The sequence below is a fragment of the Oncorhynchus mykiss genome, chromosome 26, assembly GCF_057628025.1.
Source record: "Oncorhynchus mykiss isolate SJ-2025 chromosome 26, ASM5762802v1, whole genome shotgun sequence".
NCBI lineage: Eukaryota > Metazoa > Chordata > Actinopteri > Salmoniformes > Salmonidae > Oncorhynchus > Oncorhynchus mykiss.
This window is the reverse complement of record NC_143047.1, coordinates 38,046,641-38,065,305: the sequence shown is the minus strand read 5'-3', so window position 1 is coordinate 38,065,305 and position 18,665 is coordinate 38,046,641. Positions and strand designations below refer to the sequence as shown.

The window sequence follows — 18,665 nt, the reverse complement described above, 5'->3', positions numbered from 1 at the left end:
CCCTGTATATAGCCTCCACATTGACTCGGTACCGGTACCCCCTGTATATAGCCTCCACATTGACTCGGTACTGGTACCCCCTGTATATAGCCTCCACATTGACTCGGTACTGGTACCCCCTGTATATAGCCTCCACATTGACTCGGTACTGGTACCCCCTGTATATAGCCTCCACATTGACTCGGTACTGGTACCCCCTGTATATAGCCTCCACATTGACTCTGTACTGGTACCCCCTGTATATAGCCTCCACATTGACTCGGTACTGGTACCCCCTGTATATAGCCTCCACATTGACTCGGTACTGGTACCCCCTGTATATAGCCTCCACATTGACTCGGTACCGGTACCCCCTGTATATAGCCTCCACATTGACTCGGTACCGGTACCCCCTGTATATAGCCTCCACATTGACTCGGTACCGGTACCCCCTGTATATAGCCTCCACATTGACTCGGTACTGGTACCCCCTGTATATAGCCTCCACATTGACTCGGTACCGGTACCCCCTGTATATAGCCTCCACATTGACTCGGTACTGGTACCCCCTGTATATAGCCTCCACATTGACTCGGTACCGGTACCCCCTGTATATAGCCTCCACATTGACTCGGTACTGGTACCCCCTGTATATAGCCTCCACATTGACTCGGTACTGGTACCCCCTGTATATAGCCTCCACATTGACTCGGTACTGGTACCCCCTGTATATAGCCTCCACATTGACTCGGTACTGGTACCCCCTGTATATAGTCTCCACATTGACTCGGTACTGGTACCCCCTGTATATAGCCTCCACATTGACTCGGTACTGGTACCCCCTGTATATAGCCTCCACATTGACTCGGTACTGGTACCCCCTGTATATAGTCTCCACATTGACTCGGTACTGGTACCCCCTGTATATAGCCTCCACATTGACTCGGTACTGGTACCCCCTGTATATAGCCTCCACATTGACTCGGTACTGGTACCCCCTGTATATAGTCTCCACATTGACTCGGTACTGGTACCCCCTGTATATAGCCTCCACATTGACTCGGTACTGGTACCCCCTGTATATAGCCTCCACATTGACTCGGTACTGGTACCCCCTGTATATAGCCTCCACATTGACTCGGTACCGGTACCCCCTGTATATAGTCTCCACATTGACTCGGTACCGGTACCCCCTGTATATAGCCTCTACATTGACTCGGTACTGGTACCCCCTGTATATAGCCTCCACATTGACTCGGTACCGGTACCCCCTGTATATAGCCTCTACATTGACTCGGTACTGGTACCCCCTGTATATAACCTCCACATTGACTCGGTACTGGTACCCCCTGTATATAGCCTCCACATTGACTCTGTACCGGTACCCCCTGTATAGAGCCTCCACATTGACTCTGTACTGGTACCCCCTGTATATAGCCTCCACATTGACTCGGTACTGGTACCCCCTGTATATAACCTCCACATTGACTCGGTACTGGTACCCCCTGTATATAGCCTCCACATTGACTCTGTACCGGTACCCCCTGTATAGAGCCTCCTTATTGGTATGTCATTTTCTTGTGTTACTTTTTGATTTCATCGAATTTATTATTTTGTAAATATTTCTTCAACTGCATTGTTGGTTAATTAAGGGATTGTATGTAAGCATTTCACAGTAAGATCTACTACACCTGTTGTAGTAGTTTTGAGCAAAGTCTTGCATCGCGCTCAGCACAATATTTGCAGTGCTGCTCTTGGCAACATCATTTCTCTGAGTCTACCTTTAAATAAGGGACAGCAGTGATTTGGGAAGAAAACCAGAGATCACACCCGTTCATACACACAGGTTTGGGAAAATGTAGGCTACAGTAAGAGCTGATTTGTGCTTTATCCGGAATTCAGTGTGTACGCTAACAAACAGAATGTGGCAATGAAAACATTTCCCCCCACTTCACCAGTCAACGTGTAACCATCTGTGTATGGAACGCAGACCCAATAGAGTACACCGATGTAAAGATGAATTCACCTTGAGCATGATGTGGCATCGAACATTATCCTCTCCTGTCATGTCAGTCATTTCTTGCAGTGTCACTAGCAGGGCTGGTCTCAAGTTCTCCTTGGGTGTAAACATGGCATAGAGCTCACTTCCATTTTCAATGTGCCTGTCTTTCAAAGACCCTAATGGGTGAAATAGAAGAGCCATGTCCACACAAGGGATGGTCCATGTCATTACACAAGTTTCTTTTCACTCAGATTATACTGAAGTAGACAACAATTACCAACCCTTTCAAAATGGACGTATACAAACATTTGTATCATAATAAACTGTAAAGTGTTGTACCATGCAAATATGTCTTAGAGGCTACATGCATTTGATTGTATAGCTGTGATACTGTTATGGGGCCAAAAATGATGGGAACTGAGTGAAATAAGAAAACTATGTAAACTGTATCTGGTTAACTGACATGTGTTGAAGAAAGGATCATCAGTTAGAGGCATTCCATCAACTGTGTAGAGGCACACAGCTTTAGAGTTCTCAATGCCCTCTTGGTGGCAGATCCTTAGCATCAGGTCTTCAACGGTGTTGGTAGCAGGATCCATGTCTGTATTCAAAATTGTACAAAAGGGAGTAAGGATAGTTTCTGATGTGATGCTTTTGATTTCTCCCCTCTTTGCTATAAGAACTACATAAAGATGGTTTATGTCTCACCTCTGATCTCTTTTAGCTCAGGACAGTGGGGGTATGTGTACCACAGTTGGAAAGACTCCATTGGTTTTTGTACAGGCATCGCTTGCTGTGGCGCTCTAAGTCTTTGGATGAAATCTTTCATTTTTTCAAAGCGATTCTTCTCTACTTGACTGAAACCTGTTAGCAAATTAGGGGCATTGGACAAATTGAATGCATGTCTATGGTGAGTGAGACAACCAATTATTTTATTTATTTTTTAAATAGTGAATTTACATATGAACAAGCAGAACAGTTTGCATTTGAACAAGCAGAACAGTTTACATATGACCAGGCAAAACTGTTTACAGTGGAATAATGCAGTTGTTGGCATGATGGGATACTTTAAATCACCGAGTCAGTAACCGGTCTGTGACCTTACCCATTTTGTCTAAATCTTCACCATTTACGCCATCGGTGAAATCTCTCTCGTCTTGGACACCCAAAGTGAGGAATTTGTGGTGGTAGGTGTCCAGTCTGTGCTGCTGGAGAAGGTTGTATATTGTATCCATCTGAATAGAACAATCAGGTCAGACATCAAATATTTTGATAACTAGTTTTGACACAAGACCTTTCCTCTCTGCCAAATAATGCTCTGCACCAAGAAGAAGAAATAGTGTTCCTAGTTTGTCGTTCACTTGAGAAAAACAAAGAAAGAATGGGGATTGAATAATGTCAATGTCTCTTTATTCTCTAGAGAACTAGCTTTTCTTCACAAAATAAAATGTTTATTTATTACTGGCAATAGCTTTGACTGGTTGTTGGCGTATTTTAGTCTTCCGCCTCATGTTCTGGAGTAGCCAAACTGATTTTTATTAAGACATTAGTTTAATTAAGAAGAACTGAGTTTTATTAAGACATTACACATATAGCTCTGGAGCAGCTCACACACCTAGGGTGTATTCACTAGGAACCAAACAGAAGCAAATGGAACGAAACGGGGAGGGACCTACCTGAATTTGTCCAATAGAAACTCTTATTTTTCGATGCAAAACGTTTTGGACTAATGATTACACAACTGATTAAACATATTGCATTCTAAACTGAAGCCCATGAGAAGCAGTTTTGGGAGTCAAGTGTGTTGGTAGAGTGTGGCAATAAAGTGCGTCAATCAGACCCCTGGGGATGGTTGTTCAAAATGTATCTGATTGGATTATTAGGATAGTTTTGATCATATCGATTCCACTAGGAGGGTGGATTTAGAAAGGTGAAAGGCACTACAACCAAGAAATATCAATGTAACTCAGGGGAGCTTTATCAAAAACGTTTTTCCATCTGAAAACCAAAGGTTCATTATATTATATGTCCCCGAGCTGACATGGTAAAAATCCGTTGTTCTGCCCCTGAACAAGGCAGTTAACCCACTGTTCCCCAGTAGGACATCATTGTAAATAAGAATGTGTTCTTAACTGGCTTGCCTAGTTAAAAAAAAAGGTAAAAAAATTTATAAAATTGACCGCAGTATAGGTAAGCCAATGTGGTCAGTTGTTATATTGAGAAGTGTCAAATAAATACATACATTTACTTATAAGTGAAATGCAGGCTCTACTATTTTGAATCAAGGTACATTATTCATGTAGTTTAACTCATGTCTGTTTCTCTATGACAATGAAGAAGTAGTAACACAACCTGTCCAGTAGATGGCGAGGTGTAGGCCTGTTCAAAGCACTGAACATCTGGATTCTGTGACCTTGATATTGTGGTATCCGGATCAGAACGATCCTATCCAATTATTTTCTGGAAAATCGGTTCAAAAACAGACAGATCGATTTGGTCCGGGATAGCAAAAATGAGGATTACAGAATCGGGATCATTCTGATCCCCCAAAATGTTTTGAAAACCGTCCCGAGGACTGGAGTTTGCCTATCCTTGGTCTGGAGAATGCCAGGCTATGCCTAAACCATGCCTTACGTTGGTCTGTTGTGCATTAGTATTACCGGCCTATATGACGTCATTATTTTTCATGTTGACATTATGAATCAATTATATTAAATGTGTGCATTTTTAAAGGGAGTTTAGCTGGCTAAATATGACCACTTTGAGCGCGCTAAAGTTAACTAGCTACGCATCGTCAGGCCCAGCCAAGTAATAGTGGACGACTTTTCCAGAAACTAATAATACTCACCTTAACACATTGAAGGCCTGCCATTGGGTGACAGGAGCTATATAACTATGCCTACTCAGTCGGTTACATTTACACTACGGAGAATAGGCTTTTGATAGCTGGGTTCAGCAGCTGCTCGTCTTCCAACACAGTATCGACGTTTTTGGGGAACTTTTTTTATAACTACGTTTTGATTTCCGCATTTCTACACTTTTTTTGTAACTACGTTTTGACTTCCGCATTTCTACACTTGTTTTACTGTTAGGTGTTGTAGCACCATCTGCTGGAAATTTGGAGGATTGATCACCAGGGAACTCCTGTTATGATCCCAGTTTTGTCTTTATACGGTGCACACAGGCCAGTCGGAGAGCAGTCCAGACCCATCTGCGCTGCACTTCAACACAAATATAGGACCGTCTTTAGGACTACTTGGCGCTTCACGGATGGTGAATTATTCTGCCGAATGTCTATTGAATAGCTATTGTTTTGGTTTGAAGGAAATTCCTTTTTCATTATTTTCTCGTAATGTCTGCCACTGAAGAGAGGTAAGAATTACTGATATTGTTGGTTTCATTTGCGTAACAGATTGATTACATGATTTGAACAACATTTAGCAAATATATGAATTAATATTGCAAACTTAATGTATGGTGAAATATGCTGCTGTCTAAAAACAGGAATATCTTACTTTTTACAGAGCAACAACACTTTTGCAGCTATTCTGTTGGTGTAATTCCTACAATAATTAATGCTGTTTTTTTAAGGGTGAGATTGTGCACTTCAACATATACATCTATTACTTAAAGTGATTGTTATTTGAAGTTTAAAAAATATATATATCCTGTGACCTGTGTATCTGATAATAATGACTCGTGTAGGTCACCAGGTATTATATCCCGTTTGTGAAAAGTACATGCATTCAAAACAGGGATAACATCTGTAGACAGACGGTCTGAAACCCGTGTTGCCCATTGTTCCTCAAAACAGGGATAACATCTGTAGACAGACGGTCTGAAACCCGTGTTGCCCATTGTTCCTCAAAACAGTGCATCATGTATGCCTCAGGAATCACTTTTATTGACTACTGGCTCAACAGCTTCATTTGAATGATTAATGAACCACTATCGAATGACAAAATATCAATAGCAAATCCATCTCCATTTTACATCACTGTAACATAGTTTTGTTCTTTGCATAGAGTAGTTTCTTTGCATAATTTTTTCCTTCAATCTCCTTTTTTAAACGTTACAAGCATTTCGCTACACCCGCAATAACATCTGCTAAACATGTGTATGTGACCAATACAATTTGATTTGATTCACAGCACATAGTAGGGCTATGAGAATCTCTGCCACAGCACAATTCCAGCCACCGGATCTGTCCCTGTTACACAACCGCTGCTTTATGCAGACTCCTCCCCCATAGAGAATTAGATAAGCCACTCAGAAATAGTACCCTTGCTTGAATGGATAGTAGACTCTCTCCTCCCACAGTGCAGCACCCTGAGATGCTGTTAATAATATGTGGGTGGTCAGTGGTCAGTTAGATGGACCTGAGCCCTACTTTTCTAGAAAGTTCTGTGATGTGTTGTCAGTATACAGCACAGGAGGTTAGTGGTACCTTAATTGGGAAGGACGGGCTCGTGGTAATGGCTGGAGCGGAGTCAGTGGAATGGTATCAACTACTATGTGTTTGATGCCATTCCATTTGCTCCGTTCCGGACATTATTATGAGCCGTCCTCCCCATCAGCAGCCTCCACTGGTATATAGGTCAGGTTAGAGGTTACATGTCCACTAGCACACACTAGGTCATGGTTTCCTAGCCAGGCTCTTAATTCCTGCCCTAATTCCCTCTCTGCCAGTGAGCTGTAAATAATGAGTTTTTTAAAGGTTGGTTTAGTACAATAATAGAAACATGTTACTAGTTTTGAGTGTGCATGCCAAATGTGGGGTGTTTTGAGTGAACAAACTCTGCTGACATTCTTCATTACATTTTTAATTGGTAGTACAATAGGCTACGTAGCTTTAATCCCAGCCTGCATATACAGTACAATAGCACTCTGAGGTGAAAGGCTTTTCTGGGTCAGGCTAGTGTCTCTACTGTTTTTATTTGAACTGGCACCCTATGCTAACTGACCATCCTATCCAAGGCCACTTATATTACAATAACTTTAGCATGACTTAGCCAACCTCACCTTGTTGCTCTGTGTATCGCCAGTCCCATGTTGGTGTCGTATATCGGCTGCTCCAAACGCCAGGCTCCAGGGCCTCTGTGGTGCTCCTGATGCCCCTCACCCACCGCTGAAGATCCCAGGTGGGCGAGGGACTGGCAGGGATCCTCCTCTCCATGTGCTCCTTCACAAAGTGAGTCCCTATAGGGCCCCATCCCAATAGCCAAACAATGTATTCTTCCTCTATTGAAGTTATCAATCAAAGACCTGAGAGAATTTGATTGGTTACAGCAATGGGGTTAGAAACGTAAATTTCACTAATCCAAACACATAGGTCATTATGGGAAGAAATTAGGAAGGATGTCTGTTTTAATAACCATGAGAATATTACAAAGAGGAATGTTAAAAATGAGCTAATTTTGTCAAAAAATACATTGCATCGTACTGTTTAGCTTTATCACCATAAGCCCACAGGCCTGTCACTTGATGCTCCATTTACCATTTGAGAGACTGCAGTCGGTGTACATGGTCTGTTTAGCTACTTGTTAACATGTTCAGGGATGTGGGTCACTGTGTCAGGTGCCAAAACCCACTCTCGTTAACCCAGAACGCTAGTGAACCACAAAATGACACGAGCCCAAAGACACTCAGCATTCCTACACACGCCCAAAAGCATGCTCTTAAAGTTAGGTTAATCCTTGCTACTTTTAGTAGTGAACAAGTGACCCTTGTACACAAGGACAAGTTTAATCCTAGACTGCCTGGAAAAGTGTCAAAATGGGAGAACAGGCAGAGAATGGCTTGAATATCCCTGTGTGTAATTTACAGGTTAATGTCGCTATGTGTATCAGGTTAATGTTGCTATGTGTACAGGTTAATGTCACTATGTGTATCAGGTTAATGTCGCTATGTGTACAGGTTAATGTCACTATGTGTACAGTTTAATGTCACTATGTGTATCAGGTTAATGTCACTATGTGTACAGGTTAATGTCACTATGTGTACAGGTTAATGCCGCTATGTGTACAGGTTAATGTCACTATGTGTACAGGTTAATGTCACTATGTGTACAGGTTAATGTCACTATGTGTACAGGTTAATGTCACTATGTGTATCAGGTTAATGTCACTATGTGTACAGGTTAATGTCACTATGTGTATCAGGTTAATATCGCTATGTGTATAGGTTAATGTTGCTATGTGTATCAGGTTAATGTTGCTATGTGTATAGGTTAATGTTGCTATGTGTATCAGGTTAATGTTGCTATGTGTATAGGTTAATATCGCTATGTGTATAGGTTAATATCGCTATGTGTATAGGTTAATGTTGCTATGTGTATAGGTTAATGTCACTATGTGTACAGGTTAATGTCGCTATGTGTATAAGTTAATGTCAGTCACTGTGTCGATCAAACAGCAATGATGAAGAGAGTAATTCTGCTGGAGGTCCATTGGTTAGAAAAATATTACACTCATAGGCAATAATCGTAACAACAGGAATCCCTTATTGAGATAGATGCTAGATCAGGCTAAAGTGTAACCGATCTAGTTCCTAGATAGAAAGCTGACAAAGACAAATGTTATGGGTCAAAACCTTGTCCATCTAATAACTGTGGAAGATCTGTATCGAACAGTGTGCCAACACGTTTTGCTTCCCTCTCTCAGGATGGAAGGCTGACAGTGACCCAGGTGACCTCTGTGCGTGGATCTCTCCCCATCCTGCACTTTCACTACCAGCTGAGCGAGCAACGCAATGCATGCTGGGAGACTATGTTCACCTCAAACAGCCTCTTCCTGGAGATCCCAGAGGGGTCACTCCCTGAGGGCAGCAAAGAGGGGTGAGGAGGAACTGCCATCTATCCTTGCTGGCTTTATAGTCATGCATACATACACCTGTTATAACCATGCATTATTCCATCAGTAAGGCTGGAATTAAATCTAAGATTTTAAATTAAAAAACGTGCACTTTAAAACAACAACAAACAAACAACAAATGATTATTTACGATGACGGCCTTCCAAGAGACAAAAGACCTCCTGCGGGCCGGGGGCTGGGATTAGAAATACAATGTAGGACAAAACACGCATCACGACAAGAGACACCACTACATAAAGAGAGACCTAAGACAACAACACAACATGACAACACAGCATGGCAGCAACACATGACAACACAGCATGGTAGCAACACATGACAACACAGCATGGCAGCAACACATGACAACACAGCATGGCAGCAACACATGACAACAACACATGACAACACAGCATGGCAGCAACACATGACAACACAGCATGGCAGCAACACATGACAACACAGCATGGCAGCAACACATGACAACACAAAATGGTAGCAACACAACATGACAACACAGCACGGTAGCAACACAACATGACAACATGGTAGTAGCACAACATGGTAGCAGCACAGACACGGTACAAACATTGTTGGGGACAGACAACAGCACAAAGGGCAAGAAGGTAGAGACAACAATACATCACATTACACAAAGCAGCCACAAGTGTCAGTAAGAGTGTCCATGATGGAGTCCTTGAATGTTGTGATGGAGATAAAACAGTCCAGTTTGAGTGGTTTTTCAACTCGCTCCAAATGGTACAGAACATCTAGCCGCTCGAGAGCACCCTTACCTGTCGATCTATAAATTACGTCTCCGTAATCTAGCATGGGTAGGGGGTGAGGAGCGATTGCGATAGAGGAAACAAAGTCTAGATTTAACCTTAGCCTGCAGCTTGGATATGTGCTGTACTGGGTGGAGCCACAGAGGACTACTTTGGGAGAATCCTGCATATTTCAGTGTACATGAGTATGGAAGGGAACACAAAGGAGCAACACTTACATTTGAGATACACCCCCATCTTCTTTCCCCTCTTCTCTCTTATCAGACTCACCAGTCTCCTCATGTTCTCGGAAGAAAAGTTAGGAGTCAGCCACGTGTTTCTGTGGTTCTCCAAAAGCAGAGTGGATCAAGGTATGTCGAAGTCCAGACACATTTTCTTTCATGTGTAGTGTATACATCTAGCCCTTCTTTGGACACTGTTAACAAACCTCCAAACGAGCTTCAATGCCATACAACACTCCGTCCGTGGCCTCCAACTGCTCTTAAATGCTAGTAAAACTAAATGCATGCTTTTCAACCGTTCGCCGCCCGCACCCACCCGCCCGACTAGCATCACTACTCTGGACGGTTCTGACTTAGAATATGTGGACAACTACAAATACCTAGGTGTCTGGTTAGACTGTAAACTCTCCTTCCAGACTCATATTAAACATCTCCAATCCAAAATTAAATCTAGAATCGGCTTCCTATTTCGCAACCTCCTTCACTCACGCCGCCAAAACATACCCTCGTAAAACTGACTATCCTACCGATCCTCGACTTCGGCGATGTCATTTACAAAATAGCCTCCAACACTCTACTCAGCAAACTGGATGCAGTCTATCACAGTGCCATCCGTTTTGACAGCCAAAGCCCCATATACCACCACTGTGACCTGTATGCTCTCGTCGGCTGGCCCTCGCTGCATATTCGTCGCCAGACCCACTGGCTCCAGGTCATCTATTAGTCTGTTAGGTAAAGCTCTGCCTTCTCAGCTCTCTGGTCACTATAACAACACCCACCCGTAGTATGCGCTCCATCAGGTATATCTCACTGGTCATCCCCTAAGCCAACACCTCACCTTTCCTTCCAGTTCTCTGCTAGTGACTGGAACGAATTGCAAAAATTACTGAAGTTGGAGACTTATATTTCCCTCACCAACTTTCAACATCAGCAATCTGAGCAGTCAACCGATCACTGCAGCTGCACATAGCCCATCTGTAAATAGCCCATCCAATCTTCCTACCTCATCCCCATATTGTTTTTATTTACTTTTCTGCTCTTTTGCACACCAGTATTTCTACTTGCACGTCATCATCTGCACATCTATCACTCGTGTTAATTTACTAAATTGTAATTACCTCGCTACTATGGCCTATTTATTTCCTTACCTCCTCACGCCATTTGCACACACGGTATATAGACTTATATAGACTTTTTTTTCTATTGTGTTATTGACTGTGCTTGTTTATTCCATGTGTTGTTTGTGTCGCACTGCTCTGCTTTATCAGTTGTAAATGAGAACTTGTTCTCAACTAGTCTACCTGGTTAAATAAAGGTTAAATTAAAAAAATTAAGTGCTTTATATTAGACACATTATTCAATTAGTTGAATGATTAATTGATAAAAATGAATGTCACGTTAGTGACTTCTAACCATACTAGTGTTAAAAAAAAACATCAGGAATAATGCAAAGTGCACACTAAAATTGAAAAAGGGAAACTGAATTTAGAGATGGTCTGAACAGTCACGTTAACAATCCTGTTTTCTACGTCTTTCCAGCACTTCTTACCAGGACTTTCCACTACATAGGGTTTGAGATTGTGAAACCAGGCCACCCTCTGATACCACCCCGAGCAGACCTTGTGTTTTTGGGCTACTCCATGAGTCCAACATGCCCGGAGTCAGAGGAAGATTGATGTTTGGGTTGATCAGGAGGGGATCACTCATCTTTGCTGACCCAATAGTCTCTTTTCCATGCCTAACTGACCTTTATGTTTTTTTCCTGTGGTGGTGATAGGAAACAAGAAAAGGAATCTATTTAAGCATATTGGGACAAGACCCGCCTCTCTCTTCCTCTCTGCACTTCTCATATGTAGTGCTGTAGTCATGACGGAGAGCAAGCCATTAATTCTGTAGACCTCTTCAGTGATAGAACCTTCAAGGAGATAACCAAAAAGATTGATCCTATTAGGCGGCTGCGTTCTTGACGTCTTGCATGTTGTCGCCTGTGTGGCTCAGTTGGTAGAGCAGGGTTGTGGGTTCGATTCCCCCTGAGGAGCAGTATGAAAAAATATGCACTCACTACTTTTAAGTCTTTTTGGATAAAAGCATCTGCTAAATGACTAAACTGTAAATGTTGCCACAGCTTCTAGTACAAGTGGGACACTCAGTGCTAAAAATATTAACTTAAACTTCACAGTGCAGCTAAAGGTGAGGGACTGTGATAATATAAAACAGTGTACTGGAAGAGGGGGCTAAGGGCAATATGGCACATATTGGAATCTAGACTTCTGGATAATTAAATTACGGGTATGCTTTCAGGACTATTTCTTTGACTGAACAGATGCAACAAATGTATTTTAAAGTGCAAATGTCTCTGTCTTGAATTGAGTGATTGATCCATGTAAACTCCCATTATTGACAGATTTAGCAGAGGTCAGGGGAGCACTTAATACATACTGTGTACTGGACTCACTTTCCACTCTGCTTGTGCATTCAGTTGAGAAGATTAGGCTGCACGTGTGAAAGCAAGAACCTACATTCCCCTGTTGCTGATACAACTTACATTCTTACATTACACTCTTCCTACTTTTTATACTATTGTGTCCTAGAATTTCTATATACATTTTAGATTTCCATGTTCATGTAATGACACTAAAGATGGAATAAAATTCCTGTTATACCTCTGTTCTTGTCGGTATTGTGTTTTGGAACTTTACACATGGGCTGTTAACTAGTGTTATGATGTGAATACAAGTATATTGCATATAAGTATACTGATTGTTCGAAGTGAAACAAGCTGAACTTAATAACAAGTGCTTTAAAATGTTTTGCAACTGTGTGCCCTACTGAACATGACCCAGCTCACAACAGTGAAATTCTCTAAACAAATCAGGACATACCCTGTGGCATTAATCTTTCCCCGTGCCTTGGCTTTTGGGGGGGGTTTACTGCAGTCTTCAAAGTATTTCTGAGAAGTCTGCCTGGATACACAATAGTTATCACACCATAATAAAACTAGAGATTCTCTCAGCACATTTGGTTTCAATATTTTAATAAAGAAAGACAAACGAGCACGTAACACATTACGGGATTTATTAGGAAAGGATGAATTCTAAATACGTCTTTATTTGTCCTTCTCCTTCTGTTCTTTGTCTTTCTTGTCCTTCTCGGCCTTGGCCTCTTCAGCCTCGTGTCGTTTGATCAGCTCCTCCACCTCTTTCTGTTTCAGCACCTTGATCTTGGTCTTTCCGTCTTCTCGCGTCAGGGTGGCTATTTCCACTGGTGAGGTCAAGATATCCATGAGTCATACAGTCTGTGTTCATATCTCAGGCTGCATTACAGACGTATTGCTTAATATGCATATCTCTAGACACACAGCATATTTATTATACACAGTATGTGTGCATGATGTACAACAGCTGATGATGTCTAATGTTTCAGACATCATCACTAGCCTACTCTCCATAGAACAGCTGTGAATTAGGAGAACAGTGTCCCACTCTACACAACATCTCCAGTCTGTTTACTCAGTGTCCCACTCTACACAACATCTCCAGTCTGTTTACTCAGTGTGCTCCAGGACGGGCTCAGGAGTGGTTTAGAACGATCAGGTGTAGATCTTACCTTTCTCCGCCGAGAGCTTGCTGACGTCCATGGTCTTGTTCAGGACTTTGACGGCCAACGCCAGGGCAGAGGACAGCGACATCTCACCCTCTTTGAAATCCTGCTTCAACATGGACACTGCAGCCTGGGGGGGGGGGCGGAAAAGACAAAATGATTTATACAAATGGGTGGGTCTAATCCTGAATGCTGATTGGTTAAAATCGTTTTCCAGGTGGTGTCTATTCCACAAGTTACCACAGGCAAAAACCTCAGTATCACTCGATGAGATAATTGGGTCTAGTTTCATTGAGAGGGAGTATGCCACTTAGGCAGCCATAAGTCTGACATCCAGCAAAGGAGGTGAATTATTGAAATATTATGCCATAAAAGTATTGGCTATATGTTAATTCCCAGTCAACACTGTAGCACCATCTACTGTGACGTTTCACGTCTTTACTTTGTGGCAATGCTGCTGCCTAAACGTGTGCATTGTGCCAATGTTGATGACAGCAAACAGGCTTACCGCACTGTTGTTGCCGATGCAAGTAGCCTTCCAGCCTCCATAGTTCCCACTGGGGTCACTCTGGTACAGCTGGAAGCCGTAGTGTTTGTCCCAGCCCATGTACAGCAGAGACACTCCAAACGGCCTCTTCCCTGAAGACACACAACACATCAAATACAATCAAACCTGTGCTTACCCTAACTGTACTCTAATGACTCTGGTATGTTCTTTTCCAAACAGCCCTTTGGTCCAATATGGTTTCAGCAACAGTGTTTACTAGAGAACCCAACTGAGGTGTTAATGTCATTTGTCTTATAGCTAACCTCCAAACTGTGTGTAGGCCTGTTTGATGTCACACAACGCTGTCACCAACTGCTCACAGGGGATTGGCTCCTGGTATTGCAGTAGATATCTGTGTGAATTAAATAACACATACAAATCATCTGTCAGATAAACAGACACGGTGCTAGATTACTAGAGATGCCTTGTTGGTCTTGCACTAACACTGTACATTGCTTTGTATACAAATTAATGAACAAATGGGTCACAGGTAGAGACCGCAGACTTTACTACCCAACGTACCTCTGTGCTATTAGCCTCAGCTCATTGGTTAGAACGTTAGCATCGGAGGTGATTCCGGCAACACTGCAAGCCATGTCTCTGAAAGGATAAAGGTTACGACACCAAATCACAGAGCAGCCCATGGGTATAATGTAGCAGCATGTCTGACATCACCAGAGTAGGAGTGCTGCCCTAAGATCAGTTTTTCTGATCATAATCATCATAATAATAATGCAGACCTGATCCTAGATCAACACTCCTAGTCTTGAGATGCTTTATGAGAAGATCCTGATCTGTATTGTTGGCATGCTAATAGCAGTGCTACATACACGCCTGGCAAGAGAGACTATGGTCATACTCACTCATTGAGCTTGTAGATCTTCTCTGAGAAGAAAACCTCATCAAGCAGCTTGTGGATGTTCCGTCTCTCTGCAGCCAACAGCACTCCGTCATTGGCTAAAATCCCAAGACATGAGCCGGCGTGGCCAATAGCCTCCATGGCATACTCCACCTGATATAAGCGTCCTGTAAAACAGCAACAAAGAATTGTTATGGTTGGTCAGAGGAGAACACTTGACAATATAGTCTTGAATGTGATGGTATCATTGATTATGGACAGTAAATCGTTATTAGAAAGATAACACTTGCCTTCAGGTGAGAAAATGGTAGTCCGGGAATCATATCTACGAGACTACAAAAACAAATAAGTGTTAACAATTTCCCAAGAAAGCACCCAAGTAAAAGTTGCAAGGTAGTCACAATTGCATGTACAGGTAAGTGCCAAAGTAAAGGAAACACGAGTAAATGAGAGATACAAGGTATATTGAAAGCAGGTGCTTTAACAGATGTGGTTCCCGAGTTAATTAAGCAAATAAAATAAAGTACCCCGTTTTTTTGGCTACCATGGCTAGAAGAAGAGATCTCAGTGTCTGAAAGAGGGGTCTCAAAGGAGCATAGGGGGTTTAAAGGGTGTGTGTGTGTGTGTGTCTCAGTCACCAGATCTCAACCCAATTGAAGACTTATGGGAGATTCTGGAGAAGTGCCTGAGACCACCATTAAACAAAACAACAAATGATGGAAGTTCTCATAGAAGTATGGTGTCACATCCCTCCAATAGAGCTCCAGACACTTGTAGAATCTATGCCATGGGGCATTGCTGCTGTTCTGGCCGCCCGTGGTGGTCCAGCGCCCTATTAAAGTTGCACTATGAAGAAATCGCTCCGCCATTTCCTGGTTGCTAAACCTTCTAACCGTTTGCCTAATTTTAGTTTGACAAAATAAGCTATAGTGTAGAGCCCTCAAACTCAACTCTGGACCTTGACGCCAGTTCCACTACTATTGTTTTTTTCTCTTCCATTGTCGCTCTCTGGTCAGAGACTGATTTAGACCTGGAACACCAGGTGGGTGCAGTTAATTATCAGGTAGAACAGAAACCAGTAGGCTCCAGACCTTGTAGGGTCAGAGTTGAATATCCCTGGTGTAGAGAATCATTGTATCATCTAAACCACTGTGAAATATATTTTCCACAACCAAACACATTGTCTTTTCAGCTGTTTAAAACTGGTACAAAACAGAAAGTAAAAGATGCAAAAACAAAACGTAACGAAAAAAAGCATTGAAATAACGCACATAGAACAGATCTACTGCTTCTTAGACTTGCTTTGAAGTAGAATGATAAATCTATAACTCACATTTCTGTGAATTTGGTCGGGTCGCCCAAAAAGTTACATATTGCCACTTTAAAGACACTATGTTGGTGTTTCCTATTTTTGAAGTTACTTGTACATTACAGATAGCGACGTTAACGTGGCTAGCTACTTACCATGATTCAGCCTGCCTGTAAAATAAAACCTGCGAAACAAATAATTCCAATAACATTAATGAAGTTCCATAATGCAAAGCTCAAAACAATAAGTGCTGCTGTCAAAAGGGGCATGGCAAATCATAACTACTGTTTATTAGACAGGGGCTGGTAAGTTAGCGAACTATATTATTTGATTAAATTATAGCTAGCTAGCCAATTAGAAGGTTAACATATAGCTACAGTAGTAGCTCAATTAGCTAGAGTAACGTTAGCCAGCAAACGTTAGCGAAGTAACGTTAATTCATTCATACAAGGCAAATGTTAAACAGAAATATGCTTGCTAGCTAGCATGCTAACCCTTAGCTAGCTATCTTCACAATGACTGGATAGGCTAGCTGACTTTTGGCGCCGTTTTAACAAGAACTCACTTTTTGGCAATTTATGATATTTTTATAGTAAACATGTGGCTAAACAGACAGGAATATAAAACAGCTATTTACCTTAGCTAGCCTGATGTTGTAGTTTGTTGCTGACACACCGCTGGGAAGCAAGCAAGAATAACTAAGAACTTCCGGGTCCGGTATTTTTTGGAGTCCTTCTGAATAAAAGTTCCGTCCTATATACTTTGTAAATGAATAATTACGGTGTAAATGTGCACAATTAATTATATTTTATACTAGTTATCATACAAAGAAAAATGTAAAGTATTTATATAAGATATGTCTTTTTTTCTTTTTTCTTTACATATTGCACAATAAAGAGTTATCTGTAGGTAGAATAGGGGGGGGTCCATTCTACTTAGGGACACTTCAAGTTTCCTCTGGGTGTAAACCAGTGGAGGCTATTCAGAGGAGGAAGGGAAGGACCATCCTCAATGAATTTCAACAAAATAAAAAATTGTGAAACATTGCATTTATCTTTTTTTTTTAGAAAGAACTATACTAAATATATTCACGTCACCAAATAATCTATGAAAACACACTGTTTTGCAATGAAGGTCTACAGTAGCCTCAGCAGCACTCTGCAAGGTAGCACCATGGTGTAGCCAGAGGACAGCTAGCTTCTGTCCTCCTCTGACTTCAATACAAAACCTTGGAGGCTCATGGTTCTCACCCCCTTTTTAAAAACCTTTTTTTTTTTATTAACAACAAATCAGTACAGAAAGTACAGGAGGGAACACAAGTATATATAGATGATATACAATGGACAATCGAGCTAGGGTGTACAATATCACATTACAATTACATAAGGACCTTAAGGGACATACATACACTTGCAATTCTAACAGCTTTTTTTGTTAGTAGAGTATTTAACTGTCTTAAAATACAGTTCAATTTCTTTTTGTAGGGTAAGGTCATTTGTTTTTTTGTTTGTAAATGTACATTTGTGTATATGAAATTTGGCCAAAAGAATAATGAAATTAATTACATAAAAATGTTTCAGCTTATTTCTATCGTATGTAAAGAATCCAAGCAGTACATCTCTCCACAATAGTGTAAAATCTTCATAAATGTGTTCAATTATAAATCTACTGATGTCTTGCCACAGTTTTCTTACATGAATAAAATGACAAAAAAGATGCAACACTGTTTCTGGGTGGTCATTACAAAAGGAGCAATTTGAGTTGATGTTTTCCTTAAACTTATTCATATAGTGGTTGGCAGGATAATATTTATGAATAATTTTAAAGGAAACTTCCTTAATTTTGTTAACAAGTAGGTATATGTGTGGCAACATCCAAACTTTTTTTCCAACAGATATTATCAATAAATCCATTCCAATAAGGCATGACATAAGGTATACAACATCCTGCTGAAACAAGGTTCGTATCGATCTGTTGTTGAATGGACCATAAGAGAAACAAATCTTTCCTACTGATGAGTCAACAGGGTCAATAGAAGGTAGGCTCTGAGGGTCAGGTCTTGACACGTTCCTGAATAACAGAGCAACACCTGAAGGAATGGCATCTAAAACAATTGCGAAATCTTTAGGTGTAACAGGGACCTTGTAAAGTGATAAGAATTCCTTATAACTGAGTAAAAGACCCTCTGGTTCTCATCCGCTTCCATAGACTTACACAGTAATTATGACAATTTCTGAACGATGTACTCCAACCTATCAGATCTCTTGCAGCATGAACTGACATGTTGTCCACCCAATCAAAGGATCAGAGAATGCATCTAGTACTGAAGTGCATAAAATGTTGTGAGTAGTTAGCAATCGTAAATTAGCAATTTATGTTATTAGTAACTACTGTTGTTGGTTTGGCGTCAAATAAGCCACTCTTTATGTGTTATTTGCCGAATCTCAGTTTTCCATGTGGGTTTTATGATGTAATGTCAACTTTATACATTTATATCCCGGAAACATTCCAT

General features: G+C 41.3%; 2 protein-coding genes and 1 pseudogene across 5 annotated transcripts in view; 1 reads left to right on the top strand and 2 right to left on the bottom strand.

Moving 5' to 3' along the window:
* Nucleotides 1-5,090, bottom strand: part of LOC110526774 (uncharacterized) — a 35,849-nt gene extending 30,759 nt beyond the window's left edge. For 2 of the 3 annotated variants that reach the window (XM_090222929.1, XM_090222931.1), the window contains exons 1-5: nucleotides 4,830-5,090; nucleotides 3,087-3,216; nucleotides 2,690-2,845; nucleotides 2,445-2,582; nucleotides 2,006-2,157 (exon numbers count right to left, since the gene is read on the bottom strand). In XM_090222929.1, coding sequence (XP_090079055.1) covers nucleotides 2,006-2,157; nucleotides 2,445-2,582; nucleotides 2,690-2,845; nucleotides 3,087-3,216; nucleotides 4,830-4,853 — 600 coding nt within the window. In that variant the 5' untranslated portion in view covers nucleotides 4,854-5,090. Of the gene's footprint in view, nucleotides 1-2,005; nucleotides 2,158-2,444; nucleotides 2,583-2,689; nucleotides 2,846-3,086; nucleotides 3,217-4,333; nucleotides 4,442-4,829 lie in introns of all 3 variants that reach the window. The other variant, XM_090222930.1, reaches the window with a different exon arrangement.
* Nucleotides 5,091-5,243: 153 nt separating this feature from the next.
* On the top strand, nucleotides 5,244-12,504 carry LOC118936480 (ornithine decarboxylase antizyme 2-like; annotated as a pseudogene). The gene is made up of 6 exons (XR_016492336.1): nucleotides 5,244-5,353; nucleotides 5,506-5,573; nucleotides 7,027-7,172; nucleotides 8,644-8,816; nucleotides 9,882-9,967; nucleotides 11,378-12,504. The product of XR_016492336.1 is annotated as an ornithine decarboxylase antizyme 2-like (transcript).
* A 351-nt stretch (nucleotides 12,505-12,855) lies between these two features.
* Nucleotides 12,856-16,849, bottom strand: LOC110526739 (proteasome subunit alpha type-4). The gene is made up of 9 exons (XM_021607926.3): nucleotides 16,791-16,849; nucleotides 16,309-16,337; nucleotides 15,135-15,177; nucleotides 14,849-15,011; nucleotides 14,508-14,585; nucleotides 14,249-14,337; nucleotides 13,947-14,077; nucleotides 13,445-13,568; nucleotides 12,856-13,099 (listed from the first exon to the last, which is right to left on the bottom strand). Exons 2-9 carry the CDS (start codon nucleotides 16,309-16,311, stop codon nucleotides 12,945-12,947), a joined length of 786 nt encoding a protein of 261 aa, XP_021463601.1. The 5' UTR covers nucleotides 16,312-16,337; nucleotides 16,791-16,849; the 3' UTR covers nucleotides 12,856-12,944.
* Nucleotides 16,850-18,665: the final 1,816 nt, after the last annotated feature.